Genomic DNA, 23,859 nt, shown 5'->3' on the forward strand with positions numbered 1-23,859 from the left:
CATAAAAACCTTCTACGAAATTACATGGAAGCATTTTGATAAATTCAATATTAATGAAAGAAAGCGCTGATAAATTATGAAAGTATTTCGATCGTTTATACAAGATAGATACGTACACAAACGTATTCATACAATGGTTAAACTAACTCGTTAAATTTGTTGTAAGTTCACATATAAGCTGCTTATTCATCCATGTACGCGTAATTTTACGAGCCAGCGCCAAGTGTATTGTTGTAGCCGACAACTTGTCGTGTAGCAATCTCCTTCACCGTCGATAATATTCAATTAGGAGGCAGCAGTCACATGCTTTTCCGTACGACTGTCTTTATCAATACTCCACTCCGACGTTTCGAAGCAATTTCATCTCCCGATATAACAGATGAAACCGGTACTAATTAATGCGCTTGCATTTAATCACGACGTGAATAATATTATGCAATTTCTGCGATAAGGAATACGAGCATATATTTCTAAATCGGCGAGACACTGTAATTTTGTGACATTGCACAAAAGAGAGTATTGTGTTTCGAGCTATTCATTATTTTCCTGCATTATCGAGAATCATCTGGTTTCGTGACAAAGGTCCATTCGTTCAACGTTTATTCGAAAGTTATGTTTATGAGCAAAATGTCCTTCCCCTTTCCTCTCTCCCCCTTTTTTCTCCCTTAATTTTCTATCGATTTTTGTGTGAGTCAGTATCCAGGGCATGAAAGGATTTAATAGAGAAAAAGAGAAAAATAGCATCCTCGTTCTTTGCTTTTAGAAAGATGCACCGGTAACTTCCGAGAATCGCTGTGAAAAGTCCGTTGATTTCTATGAATCGATATTACCTTGAACACAAAATTCCATCGATCGCCACGACGCGACAGATGGATTTCCATTTAGTAAATCGATTGCGTATCTCTCGTAAATTCTCACTTTCAGTTAAGTGACATTCGCACGGACTTAACATTTGTCAGGCTTCGCGATTGTGTTAGTCGGCTTACAATTTGTTCAACGTTGAGTGATCGTTTGGGTATTAGTGATTCTCGTGCATCAGTCAGTCTTTCTCCTTGAACGTATTACGTATTTCTTTGCTGAATATTTAATCTTTCTTTATGTACATAGAGAGAATTCATAATATATAAAATATTAAAATATTTTTTAATATTTAAGTTGAAGTATATAAATGACATTATTTTATTAAATGAGCAAATTATTTGGATTATTTGGACCTAAAGTGACAATTTTTGAACGATACAATCTATACGATTACAATGAAGTTCTAATTTATAGGAAAGAAAAACTTCGAGTCTTCTTCCAATTACCGTAAGGCAAAGGTCACTTTGCATTTTACACTTTAAACAGGACTTTAGAATTTAGTGTGATTTTCATAACTGCAGGGTTACTTAAGAGTTTTATATAATAAATTAATATTAAATTATATTAAATAAAGATACGGATCTATTGAATTCAATTTTTTAATTTAATTATCAAAGTTTAGTTTGCTGAAATGGCTCATTGGAATCGATCGCCCTGTTAGGAATATTTTATGACTTTCAATTTATATGATGTTTAATTGATCAATAAATGAATTTTAATTAAATTTATATATCGTTAAATCATATCAAAGAGTTTTTTTAGTAAATAATTACACACTGTTTATTGCGCTGACTCGCAATACTCTTTTATTTTTAATTTTTTGTTGTTAAATTGATATTAAATAGAAAAACATAATCGGATATACTAAGCATTATCTCATTAACACAAGAGTGAATGATTATCAGTTTTATGTAATAACGAATAATTAATGTGGACGAAGCTAAAGTTGTATCGAATTAACGCTGCAGCACAAATTAAAGTTTGCAACTGACAAAATAAGCATTTAAAATATAAAGAGATCTTTGTGAATACAGACATCGGCGAAAGTACAAGAGAAAGATAGGAACCGTGCCAATTTTCAAGAAAGATCTCCGAAGACTTCAGATATCTTTGTGCTTTCCGTCCGCTTTCCTGCTGTTTGACTCAATATTACAGTAAAAGTTCCTACTATCATAATATTGATTCAAATGACAGGAATGCAGCCTAATCTTCCGGCTTACTTGACGTTATAAAATATTGAAGATTGAGAGCAATACCACCGGAAGAAACGAAAATTCAAGGACAAACCTTCCTTTGCCCGCTATTCCAAAAACCTGCTTATATCTCTCCTTTTTTTTACATTAAGCATTGCAAAGAAACTTGCAGAATTCGATACACAGCCAGCACGTGGAAAAGTGAGTTATGAGTGTTGTAACGTAAGTCACACGAGAATTGATGAAAAATGTAAACGAATCGACAAGATGCAGGTGAAAAGTTTTCGACGTATCTTTTCTTTAACCCGATGAAATACTTGATAAATTGACTCAAATTTCCTTTGAGTGCAGTTCTCGAAGGGAAGAAGTTACGAGACTAGCGCAGATGGTACGACCTTTCCATGGCAACTCTGACGTCAATCAAATATCTTAAATTCGAAACAAAGCCTTAATTGTTTCTCTATATTCGAACAACAAATAATTTTGCATTAATATAAAATAATTTTAACATTGAAATATTTTTAAAACCTATTTTTAAACTCTCGGTTTCCATAAATATATTATATAGAAAATTATTTCTATTATTTGAAAATCGAAAAATCTCGAATTATTTCTTGTATTGGAAACGTTATGCTTGTAGGACAAAGATGCAACTTTGTTGCGAAAAAATCATCTAATTAGGAAGATACGAGAAAAGTTGTTCGCGTGCTTCACCCCGCGAGACTATTAAATAATTCGCCAGATAACAGCATGCTACAACCGCACGAAGGCTTTCGCTTATTAATTTCTCTTCCCGCGAGGATGATAATTCATGTTGCGTGGTAGCATTATAGATAATCTTATCTCAAGTCAGGAATAAAAATCAAACGGCTAATGAGTAAAGTTGGCAATTGGCCGAGTGATAATCAACCTAGTAATGTTATGTGTTGATGAGTTGCAAACTATAATATCCAATGTTCTCTACTGATCAGCAACTGTAAGCATTATACAATCGAATATACCTATACATATGCTCTTTACCATAATAAGATAATCTAGATCGCTATATATGAATAAATCAAATAAACAAAGAAAGGGCCAGATTTTTTATTCCTAATAATAAATAATATTTTTATATATATATAAATTCTAAATAATCTTTCAGCTATATATAAACTATGCCGCTTACTATCGGATTTGAAACGCAATCAGATATAGATTGAAATAATATTCTCTCTCTCTCTCTCTCTCTCTCTCTCTCTCTCTCTCCCCTCCTCTCCCCTTTCCCTTCTCCCCTCTCTCTCTCTCTACAATTAAATTGATTATTAATTTGATAATGATGTTACTAGCATCTTAAAAACCTAATTAAAATCTATAGAAATTTGTATTTATTGTATATACACTGAGAAAAAAAGTTGTTAACTTAATGCGTTTAGTTTGTAATGATTATTTAGTTCAAATATTTATATATTTAGATTAATAAAATCTTGTAATTTAAAACATGTTATTTAGTTGAATTAACAAATATTTATTTGACAACGCCCGTGACTGCTACATTTAGTTGAATCAACTAATATTTTTCTTTAACAACTTTTTTCTTAGTCTATATATATATAAATACAAATAATGCTATTTATATGTATGATATTTATATATCATAATATTATATATATTATATATATAAATACGACCGATATTTATTATTAATAACTATGTTATATAATACCAGAAAAATTAATATTATTATTGCGTGGAAAACATTTTATATTAAAATATAATTTTATTGCAAAGTTGCATATTTCGAACGTGTGAATGACGTTTAGAACAGCGATAATTATTGGACAAATTATAGTTTGTATCAACATCAAACGGGCTGAAAGTATTAACAAATGGAACGTATCAATAGTAGTTTATAACGATCATAGTAATTACAAACTGTGCTATTAATTAATATTTGCATGACGTGCATATTTCACAAACAAAGAACCTCATAGATATCTTATACACAGCGTGCAAGTTGTTAATTTGCATAATTACTCTATAATCATTTCTCCCTGTAAATCGTTATCATTAGAACTGACAGAGCGTTGTCAATTTCTAAAGGTGGCTCAGAGTTACATAGGATTTAATAATCTCAGATTTAATAATAGATATACGCCGCATAATTGTAATCCTCTTTAAATATTTGAGTACTAATCCTCCAAAAGTTGTCGGAGAGCCACGGCGCGCGACAATTCTGTCATAATTTCTGCGGCTACAAGCCACACCGCGCCGCGCTGTCTCGAAATTCAAATCGAGCACCGCAAGCGCCTCTGATAATTAGAAAGTTCATTACCCCGACAACAGAGTGACAATGGCAGAAACCCGTATCTCCACTGTTGCAGCTCGACGAGTCTATGAGGTCTCTCAGCTTTACCGCTTTAGACTCGCGTCTATCTATATTGGTATCATCGGCAGGTATCCGCCATTGATGGCAAAGCCCACACGCACTATAGAAAAGCATCCTACGTTCTACGACAGAGACTCACTCGCAGATAACAGTATCAATTGTAACTTAAAATACAAAGCGTACACAATAAGCAAGGAGATTGCAAATACCTCATCCGTGAAAAATGTTTTTTTTTCTTTTGAAACGCAGCATTCTTGTTTTTTCGTGTCAATTCTTATCATTTTGTCGCGTTACACGGACAAACGGGCGGAACGCGATTGTTTTAGATTTAACATCAGGACAAACAGGATTATCACAGGGTTTCAGATTACAGTAATGCCGCCCGATTCGATTACGCATTATGAGATTTCGCGAAGCGGTATGTCAAAATCACACAATATATTCTAGACACAGAACATGTCCATAATATCGTTATCAGTTAACGCGATTTTCACGTAACATCTTCGTCGTATACTATAAGCTATATTAGGTTCATTATTTAATGAAATTACAACAGAGTAAAACTCTCTTTTTCTCAAAGTATATAATCAACTCATGTGTATTTCTCCATAATTACATACAAATATAAACACGAGATGCTTGCTCACAAAAATTTCATTTTATTTGACAATCAAAGGCAGCGCGATAAAAGTTCAGTAGATAAAATCGATTTAAATTTGATTAGAATTTGATTAGAAGAATACATTCTCCAAAATATCTTTTTCAAATTTTATACGTTTACGCGTCATATAATTCATTTCGTATATTACAATAGTTAACATATCGCACTGTCAGTGGCAGCAAACTTATTCCGTAAAACGTTTATAAGCGACATGCGACGACCGCGACTGGCACAATGTCGTCCCGAGTAATATCATTATTTTGCTGCGCCGTGGAAGTTATTACGGGACACGATTCACTATTGCACGTCGAACATTCTTCCTCGGATTTATGTCGTCATCATCGTTTCGCTGGAAATTCCGTCGGAAAAGTTGACGCCGTATACCTGGGAGAGAAAGATAATAATTGGAAAATAGTATGACATTTTGATGAACCTGACGAACATCTCACACATATACACACACACACACACACACACACACACACACACGCCGCACGCACGCACACACACACATACACACACACACACACACACACACACACACACACACACACACAATCCAACCTCGTCATTATCTTATTCGTTTCACTACATACATTATAGATACCATTTTGATATGCAGTTCGTGAAATAATATCTGTGGAAATGACGTGCGAGTTCACCGGGACGAGAAAAGATATTTAACTTTCTATTTTTCCTTCTGCGAAAGAGGTGACCCACAAATAATGTAATGACCCACTAATAACGGACGCCTACGATAAAGCGTACAATTTAAATATCGGGAGTAACCTGAAATTAGCTCTTTAATCTTTCAGCAGTTTATGAACTGGAGGAATAACACTCAACGCGTCGATTCTACATTTAGATATGAATGGAAAGTCTAATTGCAACGCGTTTTGCGAAATAATCAAGCCACTTTATTCATGAATAAGTAAATTGAGGCAGCGCAATGTGTTACTATTTGGCCTAAGTACAACCGCTTGATGCTTAAATATTGCGGTAGCATTTGTTATGTGCGAACCGAAAATGTTAATTATATTCTAACCACAATACTGTCCGTGGTTTAACTAAGCATGAGTTTTAATCTCAAGCAATCTTCTGTGTTCAATTCGCACACAGAAGGTAAAGGAAGATATTAAATTTTGGCCGTTTTTCGGCTAACATAAAAAGTTTCAAGATATATAATACAAATTATATTAAAGAACTACTTAAACGGAATCAAGTGGTCTGGGAAACATCAAGAACACGAGAGAAATCGTAATTAAAGACATACATTATAATAAATACATTATCACATTTATTATTAGTAAAAAGTTAAGTAAGACATTAAGAAAGCAATATCGGGAAAGCAATAAGGACTGTATTGTTATTTAAATTTATAATTTGAATAAAATAACCGTTTTCAAATTCTGTCTTTAAATAGCGAATACGCTTATGAAGTTATACGTATTTAAGTATTAATAGTACAGTTTTTATTGCTTAATTTCCGAGAAATCTTACTCAATAAATTTTAGATTTATTGTTTTTAACATATAACGATTTCTTTTTTGTTGAAAATGTTTTTTCGTGATAAATCTTGGAATTTCTTCATATTAGCTGAAAAACAATCAAAACTTAACATTCTTTATATTCTAAAGAAGTTTGGAGTCGTAACATTGACAAGTCTAATTAGAAGCAGACATAATTACTTTTGATCATATATACATCGCGAATTATAGGCACACGAAATGTCCTATTTAATTGTCCCATTAAAATTATACTTTGAACAAATTTTGTACTCTGTAGAAATTCTATTAGCTGAGGTATCACATGTCTGAATTAGGCAGAGATAAAAATGCACTAGTTTGTAAAATGGCGAACAGTTAACTTAAAATGTTAATCATAAAGTGGAAGTTATATTCTGTTGATTTTCATGAAAACAAAGTGTGGCAGAAAAACATTTCCACATTATGCAGTTGTACTGTGTGTTATTTGAAGATTTGTGTCGAAAAGAAATCAAACTTAAAAGTGTTATGAGTCATCAAATAACAATTATATTAAATATCATTTATTGGAGATATTTTCTAGGATTTATTCCAATTAATTTTATTCCAATTCTATACTAATTTTGTTAAAAATAAATGTATTATAAAGCAAATGGTGTGACACTTCACGTATTCTGCATTTCATATTACTGGTGCAGCTTCACTTACGACCCAATTTCGATAATCGAACACGTGATGTCACACTTTACAGAATTTCCACGAAATACAGAATTTGCTCATACAGTAAAAAAAAAAAAACCAAAAAACATACATACTTCACAAGTATTATTTTTAATAAGATATATAAATATAAATAATATGACATGTGTGCCGTGTATATTAATCGATACGAGAATGGACTGTAACAAAAAAATTATACAACAATCGAAAGCTATAAAAAATGTGAAAAACAATGCAAAGAATAATGCAAAAATTATTCAAAATTTTTTCACGAATTTCTTTGTTTTTCACATTCTCTTCCCATCAAAGGTATTGGAACTCGCATAAAACAATGTACATAGTACGAATTTTCCTCACTATGGGAAAGGTCGTAGGTAAACTCCTGCATGGATATTCCTAAAAAAAAAAAATTTCTGTTCCTATCTATGTCAAACAATTACCTCGAACCAGCCCTACAGAGTAATAGTTATCTCGTAACACGCCTCGAGCGATACACAAACGCGCGTTGGCAATCGTGAGACTTTCCACTGAATGCTGAAATGGCGTTGTGTGTTCCAGCAGCATCCGAACGCGATCAACAATAGCGAAACGAGCGTAGGCGGTACGTCGGGTGCGTGCGGAAGCATCCCGGCGCCCGGGGAGGCTGGATGCAGTAGCAGAGTTGGCAGCAGCAGCGGCGTCGGCGGCAGCGGCGGTGGCACAGGTTCCGGACAAGGCTGCGAACAGGCCCACGGAGGCCCGTCCTCTCATTCGCGGGAGAGCCACGCAAAGTTTCGACACGGCCTGCTGCAGCTTATGATCCACACGATCGATCCGCTCCACGACGGTCAGTCCCGCGCCGGTATACCAACTCCACACTCTATCACTCTCGCTTGCAGCTTATGCTTTTCTGTTAGCACGACGATTATTCATTTCTTTAATGCCTGTTCTATGTTCATTCTATTATGTCGCTCGCGCTCGTTCTGCATCTCTCATGCGTGCACACCGCGTGCGCTTATCGCTCTGTTCGCCATGATATCGAATACTCACGTTTCATCGCGTCGTCGATATCATGTTCACTCGAAAAGTGATGATGATAAAATTGGGTTTTACGATATCCATTATGGAATGTCGCAATTTCGCTGTAATTCTACAAAAGTCTCACCTGCTCAATTAAATTGTTATGATGAATGTCGCTTTTAATAACACTTTCAAGATAGATTCATGTATTTTTCATGCTTCGGTATTTCGAAAAATGTGGATTCGTTACATCGGGGAAGATACACATACGCATTTCTTTTGTTTATTTTTTAATAATAGTGCTTTATTTTCAAATACTTATTCAGAGTTATAAGATATCAGATTCTTGCTTGCTAAAATAAATGAACGACGTTAAAATAAATGGAGCCATTATTTAAAAAATCAAAACAAATTGAAGTAATTGTAATGCGAACGCGTAGGAACGGCGATAGGAACGATGAGAATTCCCACGAAATTTCAAAACGAATATTAATAAATGCTTGATCGAAGCCAATTAAGAATCTTTCACAACGGAGCGATAGCGAAACGCAACCCTACCAAATTTTTTTTTTCTAGTAACATAATTTTGTTATGACTTAATGAGATTTTTGATCATTATTACTACAACCGTTAATTAGCATAGATAACAGCCACTGTTGTCTGTGATGTAATTACGCTATAGCATGAAATTTCAAACGCAATCAATCTATTAGCATGCAAAATCGCGATATCTTGGAAAATACAGTTGCATAATTGTGATGCTGTTCGATAACATTTTATTTGTTGCATGTTTGTACAATTGATAGTCGCGACGCTTTTGTGTAATGCCGCAGGCAAGCTGAACCGACGGGCTTTCGGAAGCTCGTTCCGACGATGTATCTCTGAGACAGTCACAGAATTTCCGACAGCTCGACAGATAAAGTGTTTTTAAATGTAAAACTATGTGAGCGTTTAATAAAAAAACCCCGTGGCTTTACGTAGTAGTATAAGTACGTGCTCAAGGCTTTAATCTCTTCGGAAATTCTACTGCGAATAAAATTTCACTCTCGTAACTGAAACGCCGTAAAATTCAAATGACAAAAGACTCCGCAGTTAACTTGAATCGGCTAATAAATTTGCAACTTTTAATATGATAAATTTAATTTAATATGATAAACAGATAATAATGTTCATAAGCTTAGTAAATTAGTCTAAAATGAATGCTAATATTTGCAATTTATCATTGAAATGTGCAGTTTGTATTCTATATCATTATTATAGAAAAAAAATTTCTCTGTGTCGAATGAGTGTTTATTTATAATTTTTATAATTTTTGCACAGAATGTTCATATTAATGCAGAAATCGTTTCTTTCTTCAAAGAAATTTATTTACTTATTTTATCATATGAAAGACAATAATGAAACTGGCTAGATATCCAAACAGAAAGAATCACGCAGAAGCGCATTACTTGGGGAGCTTCTTTGCAGATTCGTTCTAGCCGATAATTGTCATATCGAAACTTATTGATAGGTAGAGCATCGTTCGTTCATTGATATCACAACGTCTGAAATGTGTATAAAATAAGGACGGTGCCCACATTTCAGAAGATGCATGTTGATTTGACAACAACAGTTTCATGAATGACAAACGTAGCTATATAGATAGCATAATCTTGCTATATTGAAAGCTTGTTTGTCAGAGATCTACAGCATGTATGTCGATCGCGCGGTAAAGAGCTCTTACGCACGCCGCATGTTACATTTATTTTGTATGTCCTTCGATTTTTTTTTCCATATATTTACAGAGTTCAAGAGGACACAACCATCAATTAACGAATAATATGGAGTTATCCTCTTCCATAAATACGCGACGTTTCAGCGACGTTGCGCGCTATGCAAGCCCGATAAAAACTCTCCCGTGCAGGAATTTTGTATTGAACGCCCTTAAAGCTTGATTGGTTTAAATTTCCACTGTGTTCGGGATGCGTCCAAAAATAGTTATTGATGACGAACGTGATCGCTGAGTCGTGCCTCAGGCTATAGCCATTAATAAATAATTCGGTTGAGAGATTGGAAGCGCGTAGGAAGTCAATGCCATGATACTTTCCGTCCTAAATTATTAGCGTTATCGTCTGTTAACTGTTCGCAAACGTTTAGCACACACATTACGCTCAATTATATCCTTCACGATATTAAATCGAATATTCTCGTGATTGGCATTTAAACGTCTCGTTAGTTCATGTCAGCGTTAAATCAGACTTTGATTTATCTTCTGCACTAAAAGGCCTATTAAATAGATTCGCGCAATATTTGCCAATTAGAAAATACATTTATGAAAATGCTCTCTCTCTCTCTCTCTCTCTCTCTCTCTCTCTCTCTCTCTCTCTCTCTCTCTCTCTCTCTCTCTCCCCCCCTCTCTCTAATAAATATTCTCATATATCTAATTCTTTTCACATCGCCGTATCTGTGGCCGAATATTTCATAATGCAAATGTTTCACATCAAATAAGCTTTTATAAATATACGATAGTTACGAATGCAAAGTGCTTATCATTATATAAACGATATTTTAACTAAAGTCCCGAACACAGACGTCTTGCATACGTATAACGCATAATATATAAAGCATAAGAAAATCAACCAATCAGAATCTTTTATTTTATGGAAAGAAAGGAAGAACTTTAAATTGACTTATTTTTTTATACATTTTGCGTAGGCAAGACTGGGGGTAGCCTTAACTTTTTAACCGGAAGAATAGCCGAACAAATTTTGCTGTAATAGTATAATTAAACAATAAAAACTTATTTAGAGTTAATTGTAACGTAAATTTTAATTAATTGAGTCTTTCAATTAAAAGCACAAATTACAACAATTGGACTACATAATTAATTAATAAGAATTCCGTCTGACATGTCTGAAATGAAGCTTGACTTTATTTATTTGCAATTATCATTAGATATGTGATCGGTCATCTTGAACAAGCGGATTCTGCAGAAGCGACATTCTTGCACCTGGATTCTCGAAATCCCTAAATTGACGATTTCCACGTTGAACAATCACATCCAACATTTCCGATTATTACGTCAAATCGCGATTAAACAAACGGACATGACAGAACAGAATAAAATCTCATTTTATTCAGGGAACGTCAGATGTGTGGGAAAGGACAAGGTACGCACTCAATCGCGATATATCAGCTCGATCAGAACGTCGGAGGATTAAGTGCGCGCGATACGACGCATGAAAGCACCGCTTGGTTCCAGTCGGGGGTCGAAGAATAAATGCGAGTCCATTCCGTGATATTTCTCCCTTGTTCGCGGTTATCCGTGTACATTTATAGATCGAAGCGTGCGCGGGCGCGCGAGAGACGGCGAACATTATTTTACCGTAGTCCCACGGTGCTGCACATGTGGTATTAACAAAAGCATTGGAGAAAACGAGATAACGTTTCCCCTTTCTAAACGAGTCGGATTACCGGATTGGTTGTTGCGACGCAACGGTTTTCCGCTCATCCTACTGAAAATGCCATTGTTACGCGCATCATTACTGTGAGTCTTAATTCGGTATCCTGGACAGAATCTTGCACATCAATCTTGCACTGATAAACAAATAATAAATAAAATAGAACGCTCAGTGAACAATTGCGTGAGAGAGATGAGGAAAATCTCTGCAAAATGTTGCTTAAAGCCGACGTGTGATATATCATTTAAATTTGTTTTATAATTCTGATTATTGCTGTTAATCCCGATGCAAACAGTTAATTATTATACACATTTATTTAATACATTTCTCATTTTCCGAGTATTTTCGGCCAAAGGTGAATGAAATTTTTGGGAAAATACGGGCTTGCTGTTGACAACAAATGCCTCTCTTTGTTGGGCCCGTGTATGGTACCATTAATATGGATCGACTCAAAAATAAGGACAACTCGTATATATCAGCGCTTAGTAGACAAAACGCGGGCAATGACGGGTTGCAGTCTGCGCGAAAGAGGGCTGTCTAATTGATGGTTCTTTTCAGTGGCGCGTGACCTGACCCATTTGTGCGACCGTCTTCGGCTTACACAGTACGTATACATACAGTACGAAATCAATCCTATACGAGGTTGCCGGGTTCTGAGGTTAGCTCGTGGATTAAGATCTTTATCAGCACCGCGCGAGAGCCTCTCTCTATACTTAATTTAGAGCGGTTAACAAACGCCGCAAGAATTCGTTTGAGAGCCGTTAGAAAGGGTTAGATATGCGGTCGTTCCTAAGGATAAACTGTGCGATTATCCGATTCGATCGGTCCGATAATTCCAAGCACCGAAAATGGTTCCAGAGAAGAAAAGATTTCCGGTACGATGACACGTTTAGCAAAGATTGTTCTCCCGCGAATTTCAGCGAAAGTAACAATTTCATTCGAAAGTAACAATAATTATTAATTATGAGAAGCAATTATCGAGAATTATTACTAAAGAGATTGTCATTGAGAATAACACTAATTTAATTATAGTTAATTACAATTAAAAATTGTTTTGGATTAGGTAAGGTGTGTTTCTTATAGATTTTTGGATACTGAAAACGATATTCCAAACCAAATTTTAGCACATTAAATTTCCGAAATAATTAAGTTTTAAAATGGCTTTTGTAATATTTGAATTTTTTTTGTGAATAAAGATTAACATTAAATTCTGAAGCCATAAACGTTATTGTTCCCTTTAAAATGATATTTTTTATTTTAATATCTTTTTTTCAGTCATGTTATGAAAAATTTTAATGTAGAGTTTTACTAAGATAACAAGTTTTTCGCTTATGACTTCTGATCAGAATTTCAATATAATCTTTTTTTACAAAAAGACTTCAAACATTACAAAAAGTCATTTTTAACATCACTAAATCCTCAATTATTTCGGAAAATGCTAATGAAATTTGGCTCGCAACATTACAACATTCAAAAGTCCATAAGAAACATCTTGCTAATTCAAAGTAACAAAAAAACTTTTTATAAACTGGTGTGATGTAACGCAGTTTGTCGCAATTATGAATATGATCACGGAATTTCGTATCACAATTCATCCGACATAGCAATAAATGTTAGTAATACTTGATTTTACAAGATATTGGAAAGAATAAGCGATGACTAATCGATTTATTGCAGAAGACACAATTACACACCGATATTATATATCAAGCAATCAAGCAAATTCCGCCGATAAATTATGGATTTCGATAAGTCACTCGATATATTTCACTTTTCTCTGCAATAATTGCATTTCGTGCTTATTACATGTATACCATTGTCATTACATTTTCATCAAATAAAACCCTCTTATCGAAAAGTTAATTTTGAACGTACCACTTTTAATTCTTACAAATTACAGAAGATTAAAATTATTCACGTCGATCTTACCTTTTTTAAAAAGAAATGTGTGGTAATTTTTGGAGTTATTTTGAAATCATATATTATTGAAGCAATGTGCCACGTTTACTGTAAATTCCAATCCTTTTTTTTTCCCGAATCGTTTTCGTTTTAACTCGTAACTTGCACTAGTTTGCAGGACGTTTTTACCATGAGGTGAAAAAAAAATACGGGAACGACGTTGACGTGAGAACGTCTAGATTATATCGCGCGAAGCGCTGCGGCCATTCGGCTCGGCAGCATGTTAATTCTCATCATCGATCTCCCTCGAACTGCCGAGAATGTCCGAAAACGAAATGAAAGTCCATATATTTGCTCGTTTCTCTCTATGATAACATTGACCTTTTTATGCTATTTTATAAAGGAAATTCTGCACGGAAATACGATCTTAACGAACGTAATTAAGGAATAAAAAGTTTACGACAGTCTTTCTACGAATTTACAAAGCTTAATAGCTAGACACTAGTTTATTTAAAGTTTAAGGAATCTCAATTGTGATTTTCCTTATTTCTTCTTTTTTTTCTTTATAAAATCGCTATAATATCGATATAATATAATACGTAGCGAAGTGAATTACTTTGATAACATCAATTTGATTTTTTTCTATCAGCTTTTGTACTATTCATTTCGCGCCTCCTTTACCACAATTGAAATGCCTCGTCCAGAACGTTACGGTTGACTCGTATCACTCGAAAATACGGCACGTAATATCCCAAGTGATGCCTGTTCGATTTCCCGTTCGAGTGATACACTCGAACGTGTACGTGTCACTTCAATCCACGCGGCCATCTAATCCCGCGATATAGGCCACTCACTCAAACTTTAGAATTACCAATAGAATTGTAAAGCTACCGATACGTACAGATAGATAGTATAGCGATTTATTACATGAAATTGTAATTGGTACTACTTCAACTGCGTAAAATCTTGTATAGTAGACAACAAAAATAGCGAGATGGTTCCTGTATTCGTTTGATTCGATATATTCTTAAAATATAAATTTTTTCGTCCGCGGAGAGATAGAAAATACGCTCCTCGAGCTGCGTCTCAATTCCTAAAAATTGCTCAATATTCGATAAAATACGGGAAAGGTTATCATAAGATACTCGGTCACATCCGCGAATCCTCGCGGAAATAGCGCGGTACAATCTCGCACGACACAAACCCAATTCCATACATAGCGTTCTTTTCTTTCCACCTACATTCGTCGCGAGGCGTTCGTAACGGAAGCACGTCATTAATCTGGATAGCGTGGGAAACATTCAATACGATTTCAAAAGCTCACGTATTCCTTCCCGTCCTCGCGAGGAAACAGTGAATCTCCATGCTTCTTCGCCGCGTATAATAGACCTACTTGGAATAGATCCGCATATAATGTTTAATTTCGCTAGCATCTTCCGCAGCATCCAGACTCCCGGTCGCGAAAGAGCGGGAAAAAAGATTGAGATCGAAAAGCGGGATGCGTTTTGTCAGCGGTTGGCGCGATGGTGATGACGATGGCGTCGCTCACTGGTTGGCTTCGAATAAATTTGCGGGTCTCGTTTTGAGTATATCCTGAGTGGTGGTGAGTGGCGAGTGTGTATTGGGACCCTGACCTAGAAACCAACGTGTATCGATCGTAACTAGCGAATCCGCACTTGGGGCTTGCCTTCCTTTTCCCTTCCTTTAACTCCAACGCTTTAACGTCATCCAGACACCACTCGAGATAATGCCGACGACTGCGATCACGGACTGCTGTTTCTATAGCGCTCTCGGACCAGCTGTTTGTGCACCGTTGTGCCTTCCTCATCCCTGACAAGTTTTTTCCTTTCCTTTTAAAACCTTGCTGAAAAAGAATTTGCATATTCTTGTTATTTACAAAAACGATGGTAAGATGTTCCCAATCAAAAGGATATCATGTTTTAGTTGAAATAAAACTAAATTGAACGAGACAGATTGCGCCTAAATGTACGTGAAAGCGCATTGCACAATTAAAAAAAAAAAAACTAAGGTTTCTGATGAATATATTATTATACAAATCGTACGAAGATATTGAGTTTATCGCTTATTTATTGTGTTTGTAACACTTACAATTTTATATCATCCTTTTTATCATTAATCAGTGACGCAATGTGGTATTACATTGTTGAAACGTTTTTAGACTAATTAACATACTCTTCTAAAAAAAAGTTGTTCGCCATGATTGATAATGAAGATAAACGAAGAGATAGACGCGATCAAAGTATAATCAACTTCTTTTTCCGGGTACTAGAAATTAATCTAGGAACTTAAACAAGTCTCACCGGAGATTAAGAACCCTATCATGAATTAATAGGGATATCTGACCATAAAATTTTGTAGTTGCAGAGATTAATACGAGCTATAAATACGAAACAATACGAGAACAAAAGAAGACGTAGATCTATTATATTTTTGTGATAAAAAAAATATTACTAGTAATACATTTCTAAAATTTCGAGATGGGTATGCAAACAAGAGAAGGATTCTCACGCTATGAAGAATTAAAGTACTATGTTTACATTCTATTTTACGTCGTCATACGAACGATCATAAGAAGAAAGCTGTTCACTTCCACCTGATAGATTTCCTAGTACATAACGTCTCTAGAAATGAAAGTTATACAAAACTTAGTTTATATAGCGCTTGACAATTACATTAGTAGGTCACAGATGTATCAACCTGTTTGTTAAACTTTATTATTCGTTTTGTTACGATTGGTATGATATTATCCGCTTTATTCTGCACTGTATAGTCGTCGAATTATTTATCATCAGATTACATACATATATATGCAAATAATATTTTGCATAAGCATTATTATACGCACAATCTTCTATGCAACCATTCATATTATTGACTATCTCTCAATGCGATATATAATAATATAATAATTAATTTTATATAATAATTCTAATAATTAATCTTTAAACATCAAAATCGTCCTTTCATAAAGCTGAATTATTAATAGAACATTTTTTTATTAAAGGAATATAATTTATCAGAAAATTCATATAAAAGCTTAATCGAATAGAGAAGTAAATTCATCTCTTTAATTCATGTGGCATTAATATGAATATTTTATATTCTGATGAAAAATTCATATTATTGATATAAAATAAAAGATATAAAATTTATGACTAAAAAAAAATCAACAATATGTAAGTTTTTTAGATATTTAGTTGACATTTTGCGAAATAACGGGCACGCTTTTTGGCCGAAAGTCAGTAGAATTTGCGGTGATTTCTATGTATCTCTGCGGTTTCTGACCAAAGGCGGCGCACGGATGCGAGCAATCAATCACGTCAGGTTTTGCATTAAAATTACCTAGCATCCACGCCTTAATCGCTTACACGCGAGGTAGTATTCGATACCTGCCGACAACGAAAGGCCCCGGTTAACAGAATCGATCGATGTTTAGCAAAAGAAGCGCGGCATCGATTTTGCTAAGAGTTCTTGTGAGGTGCATCGAAATGATGAAAGAATAAGATTGTAACAGGATGTAAAGGGCAAGGGTCTCAATGCGATCTTCAAGTGCATGAGAGCAATCGCAATAGTTGATAAAACATTTCGTTAATCACATATTCAATTTTTGTTATATACCAATATTTAAAATTCATGCTTTTTATTTTTGATGATTTTTTTCTTTTAGTACGTATCATTTTATTTTTGATAATTTTTGTCTTCTAATGTTTCTTTGAATGGAAGGCTAGAAAATTTTCTCAGTTATGTAGCCGATATCTGCTCTCAGACTACAAAATGACAGGAGCAAACGGTAGAGCAAGTATATACTGAAAGTTGAGTTTAATTTTCTGTATAATTCGCTAAACGGGGCCAGATGACAGCAGAACTCATTATCCCCAGCACTACCGTGACCGTTTTGAATTTAAAAGAAGATTATTCCGAGACGAGTTATTGAAATCTGATGGAAACGAGTTATTGAAACCTGTGCTGTCTCAGTAAGGAAGATGCCGTTTCTGATCAACTCGGTCGATGCTTTCAAGAATTTAATGGTCCTTGATTTAGGTGACTTTCTGTGGAGTCTTATAATGACAATCTATGTTCAAATCTTCTTCAAAGGCGAGATGTATTATTATTATTAAGAAAAGTGCGAGGATTATATAAATCATGACAAATCCCGGTTGCTTTCTTCATTAACCGCGTGCGTGCAAATGAGATATAATAAAAATTTTCTATTAAATTAATTTTTCAACAAATTTATACATTTATTTATTTGTTATAAAATTTGAAATAAAATATAGAAGGAAGTGCTGCAATTTTTAGAACAATTTAGAATTTGTTTAAATAAAAAAATACGCTATCAGTTAATGTTAACAACTTCGGAATAATTTTAATTATTCTACTTAAAATATTCGATTATTCATTGATATCTAATTTCAATCGGATATATAATTAAATTTAAACCCTCTTAAAGCTCTTTTTTTATTCGCTCGAATGACGTTGCGCTCGATTTGGTGACTCAGCAAAATGCGAAATCTGTTAACAGTAGTAGCTATTATTTCACCACGAGGAACAAGACTCCCTTTGTCAGTTTTCCACCCATAGTCTTTAACTATGCACGAATTCCTCGCTGTTGGACAACTATAGAAAACATTTCCAACGGACATGTCACAACTTTCGTACATTATTCGACACTTTTCTCATTCTCGATAGCTGATGTTTTTAATGGTTTATAAAGCAAGTAGTCCGAGTAAACGCGAATTGATTGAGTTTTGTGGGTTAACAGGCAGTATCTCGAGTTCGCTTCTATATCACGTTGACCTACCAACTCTGATTTTCGACATTCCCGACTTTCTTCCATCTTGGAAACTACTAATCGACTGTGAATTTAACGGATTGAGACACGACAGTTAACCGACACTCCTCCCCTGCTATTTCTTCTAACCTATTCTTCCTTCCACCCACTTCCTTTTCCCGGCTTTCCATCTTGCAACTTTGGGGTCGATACTACTATCGCAGCTTACTTTCCAGCCCTGGACTCTTTACTTTTCTTTCTCGCCTTGTTCCCACCTTTGGGAATGAAGGCCACTTATTCGAGCTTTTTCTCTTTGACCTACTGCTGGCATCGACACGCAGATCCGTAATCCCTTAGCACGAAACACGATAAGCAGTGAGTTATTCTTTTAAGATTTACACTACGGACACAGCAGTGATCATGGTTCGGTCAGTCTATTAGATCATATTATATCGTGATCGATTTCGAACTGAGCTCAAGTCTTTGATCTCTTAACGGTTTGTTTATATAATAAAAAAATATAATCGCAATATGACGTTGTTCATGCGAAGTGACCTTTCGCTATCGCACTTGTATCTTTTTATAAACTCGCAGAATGTTAAACTGTAAATGATTGAAAAATAATATCATTTTTTAAAACAAAACCTTACGTATTTAAATGAAATAGCTTTGAAAACATAGATGCATCGCGGATATTTTTTATCATTGTCACGTCATTATTTTTTTTTTAATTTTACTAAGCATCGTACGAATGGATCTATGTATGTTATGCATCATGGGGGAGGTTTAATTTCTAAAATAAAAAAAACTATGGATATATATTGTATATGCAGACAGAACGTTGCATATAGAGAGCCGAAATAAATAACAAACTGCGTCGCCGCTGAAAATGACTCTATTCTATTTCGATATATAATAATACCATTTCAGTCTCTTCACGCTTCTTTTTACTTTTGACCTGCTACCGAGCAGCAGCAAAAGTTCATGAGCTATGCATAACCGACGTATTTGGAGCAGCTCACAAGTAGTTCGCGAAAACAGCTTGTTAGTTAGTTACTTCACTTTCTGACGAATGCATTTTGATGATGACTTGCAAAGTTGCTTAAAATATGTTTCGACTGTCAAATGATACAGAAATCTTGGAAAGCTCTGAAATAATTGTATTATAAACTCAGATTCATGATAATGACTGAATAAATAAATATAAATATATAGAATGCATCACCAAAATCCGGACAAATTTCAATTTAAATTTTCCTCTATATTGTGTCTCCGCCAGAAGTTGTTGTTAGTCCGAGAAAGCCTTTTTATGAACAATCATATTCTCAAAATGACCGCGATGTTGAAACCAAGTAGAGTATAATCAAAGAGCCGCGATCACCAATCATCAAAAACTTTCGCGCTGGACGCTCAGCAATAATTCGGTTCTTTGGATATCCGAGATCAACCGTTTATGATGTTGTGACAAAATATACGGCTTTAAAACAATCCAACGAAGGTTCCTGTATGATAGCGAGGAAGAGTCACTCGAAAAAACGCATCGCGAGGATGATCCCCCGCAGTCATTGAAAGTGCTAATTTCGGATGATCCAAGGCAATCGTTGCAAAAATTAGCATCAATTGTTGATGTAAGCGAGCCAACAATGCGTTAGCTCGCTTACATTGCCGATGAAGATTGCCTTCGATACAAATCGTACACATTAAAGATATAACAGATGCTCTCTGAGGCTGCCAGAACAAGACGAGTTGCTCGCCTCGGCTCCCATTCTGGCCTCCCAACAGTCCAGATTTAAATCCCTTAGACTACTACGTATGGAGTGTAGTTGAAAGGGTCACAAACAAGTCTCGGCATCCTAATGTGACGTCATTAAGGACCGCTATTGAGGCAGCATCGTCGGCATGGACAGCGCTACATTACAGCGTGTGACCGTTTCAGACAGAGAATAGAGGTCATCATTCAAGTTAATGGGGATGTATCGAATAATTGTGCTCTACAAAGATCCCCCAAGTGTCATATAAAAGGATTTGTTGTAATATTTAATTTTCATTAAAAATATTTTGTTTAAAGAAATTGTTCGATTTTGTTCGGATTTTGGTGACGCACCCTGTAAATGTCTATAAAAATATAGATAATGAATAAATAATTATAAAAATAAATATAAATCATACACAATTGTCAGGACGCAGAAATAAATTTAATACATAAAAAATTTAATTATATAATATCATAACGTTTTGCCTTATATTTCGAAATAATAATTTACTTATTAGACTTGTTTAGTTATTTTTATCGTGTAAAAAAATGTAAAAAGGATAATACAAAGTCTGTGAGAGTTGTTTGAAGAAATGAATAATTGATAATTTCCTTTTTTTTACTCCATATTTTTAGAATCTTTTTTTTCTTATGATGCAATACAATGAAAAATGGATATCCGATCTGTATATAGTTGAATGAATGGGGAACATATGATTATACAAATTTGTCTTTCTTTATTGCACTTAAGGATTATTAATAACTTAATTGTCCTCAATTAAATACGATAACCAGTAAATGATTTATTTGTCACATTGTGAAATCATTTCGCTCTCATCGAAATCACTTAAATCTTACTGAATTAAATATTTCCTAATCGCATGTACAATTCTACTTCTCGTTTATTAATGAAGGAACGAACTGAATGAAACAACGAATTGAAGGAAGAACCTTATAATTATGAAAAAGTTTTTCATTCAGAGAAATAGATAATGTCGCGATTAATCGACTACTTGTTGAAATAATTCCTCTTAGCGGCAAGACCATCAAATTTTCAAATTTTCCTCAAAGCTATGTATAGAGCATGTATATTGATATATTCTAAATTATGCATAATCTGTACACATGACATTGTGAATTGTATATAACGGAAACGGACATGTATACATATACAAATGTGCTGTTCCTACATGTATTTATATTTCATGTCCGCTTGTTTAAAACACGCTAAATTTACGATAATAATTATCTGCATTTGACTAAAATACGAGTTAATTTTAACAAGGCTGAATGAGCTCCAGAAATATAAAAAAATATTATAAGTTTATTCCCGGGATAAAATTACACTCTTCTATAAAATTGAATGCATTCTCCCAGTAAATAGAAGCTCGCATTCATATCTTATTCCTTTCAATTTTAATCTTTACTTTTAATATACTTCTCATATCTTTCATCGCGTGGCGCGAATGCTATGCTCTGCTGCATGTTGCACATCACTTCAAAAATGAAATTAGAGACCTCTACGCAGCAAATTTTATAATACACATATTATATGTATGTATCATTAATCATATAATATTTTATATAACTAGAAAGAATACTTTATTCAATAGTATACACAAAACATTAACATTTAAATATTTATTAATTCTTAAATTCTTCTTAGGAAGAACAATTTTGAAGAAACAGACATTTTCTCTCAATTTTTAAACAAGAACATATTTAGAGATTTTAATATTAAACAAAATTAACTTTCCTATTTTGCATGATAATTTTTTATCTTTGATAAATTTTGTAAACAATATTTATATTAGATATATCTATTTATATTAGATATATCTATATCGTATATTGTATATGCATGAGATTATTTTGTTTTTAAATTAATTAATATTTTGATTATTATAATGAAATGCATACTCGGATTCTGAAATTTTTGTATAATGTTATTGAATAAAAATATTGAGTTTTGTTTTTTTTTTGCACGATGAAGAATTGCACTTGCATTGCAAGCCACTAACATGATAGATTAATAGCATTTATAAAAACTTGAGAAGGACGCTGACAGGCTGGATAGATTCAAACGTTTTCTAAGTAAATTAATGAATCATGTTCTCTTAAGGTTGGAGATTGTAGAAGTAAGTCCGTAGTACACATACCTTGACAAAAGTGACAGTATTGTACAATATGTACATTTTGTAGAATTAGTTAAAGGGTAGAATATAACTGCATGCAATGAACTTTAATATATTTTGCGATTATCTCAAAGTTGCATTTTCAATCTCGCCGATTTATATTGAGATTTTCTAACATTGTAGAAATCGACAATACGACTAAAAAAGAAGTTTTTGATATGCGATTTATGCAGACGTTTTGTAAATGTCTTGCGCTTGGCCTGGCGTAAAATAAGAACAGAAGACGGCGGGAATGACATTTTCTTATTGTCTGATCGCAATCGGAAACTCGGCGAAGCGTGGAATTTGTTGCGAGAGTTGCAAAATTTCCTCAAACGTAACGAACGTAACGAACCTGCTCCGATAATGTACGTGACATTAATGTACATAGTAGTAAAGCCAAGTCAATATTTAACAAAACAATTCAGACACGCTATAAACGTTGTAATTAGTGTGATCAAACATGGTCTTTGCATCTATGCGATATATCTATACTTTTTGTGCGTAATACAGTCACTCCAACGCCAAAATTATTCCTATGTTTATAATTGTCAAATTTCTTAAGTATCTTTTAATGAAACTATACTCGTTTATCACTAAATGTAAATCGCATAACAATACTTACTTGACTGACATAATCAAATACACTTTTTCGACTAATATATATATATATATATATTCGTGTAAAATTAAGAATTGAAATTTTTATTGCTTTATGTTCGAAATCATATAAAAATTGCATTGCGAAAGAACGCCATGCATTTTTTTGTTGTAAATTCAACTATGAGATGATCGCACAGAGCTAATGCATCGTGCTTCTTCTCATTAACCTGTATCTCTGGTACTGTTCAGGCAAGGTGGATGAGAAAGCAACGCAGCTGCATGCGATAGCGTCACTGAAGGTGCTGCTGGATGCCACTAGGCCGCATAACGGCGCCGCGACGTCGACCGCCGCCCATTACTCCGGCGCATCCTCGAAGGAGACGACTCTGCAGCTGCAGCAAGGCTCGCAAGGCACCACCACCACCACCACGACTACGACGACCACTGCTGGCACCACTGCTGGTATTCAGGAACTTCCGAACGGCGGTATCGCCGCTGGTCTCGACGCTGGACTCGATTCGGTAAATATCGAATACAAGAAGCACTTATCACGGCAAAAGTCCGTACGACTATCTATCGATTAATTTTTATTCATCATTTTGATATCGTTGTCTGCAGATATTAGGATTATTAATCTTTAATCCTCAACGACTATAAAAACTTTACCTAATAAATTTTAAAACATTCTGTTTAATCTTCTTATTGCTATGGGAACGTTCAAAATTTTGTTATTTACAATTTGAAATTTCATTTTACAATCGTACAGATTGTACAATTATCTAAAAATTTTCGTTTGCCTCCAAATAATCCGTAATCGAGGGTAAGTAAGCAGATGATATAAAAATTGGTAAATAAAGAAATCAGATTACTTCAAAAATATTTTAATTTTATAATTATATTTTTTAATAGTAT

The 23,859-nt window shown here is 34.3% G+C and overlaps 1 protein-coding gene across 3 annotated transcripts in view; it reads left to right on the forward strand.

Annotated features, from left to right (window-relative positions):
• LOC108684055 (sodium/potassium/calcium exchanger Nckx30C) overlaps window positions 1-23,859 on the forward strand; it is a 61,339-nt gene that overhangs the window by 22,533 nt on the left and 14,947 nt on the right. For 2 of the 3 annotated variants that reach the window (XM_018188077.1, XM_018188079.1), the window contains exons 3-4: window positions 7,846-8,128; window positions 23,197-23,468. In XM_018188077.1, coding sequence (XP_018043566.1) covers window positions 7,846-8,128; window positions 23,197-23,468 — 555 coding nt within the window. The remainder of the gene's footprint in view (window positions 1-7,845; window positions 8,129-23,196; window positions 23,469-23,859) is intronic. The other variant, XM_018188080.1, reaches the window with a different exon arrangement.

The sequence above is a fragment of the Atta colombica genome, unplaced genomic scaffold (genome assembly GCF_001594045.1).
Source record: "Atta colombica isolate Treedump-2 unplaced genomic scaffold, Acol1.0 scaffold126, whole genome shotgun sequence".
Classification (NCBI taxonomy): Eukaryota; Metazoa; Arthropoda; class Insecta; order Hymenoptera; family Formicidae; genus Atta; species Atta colombica.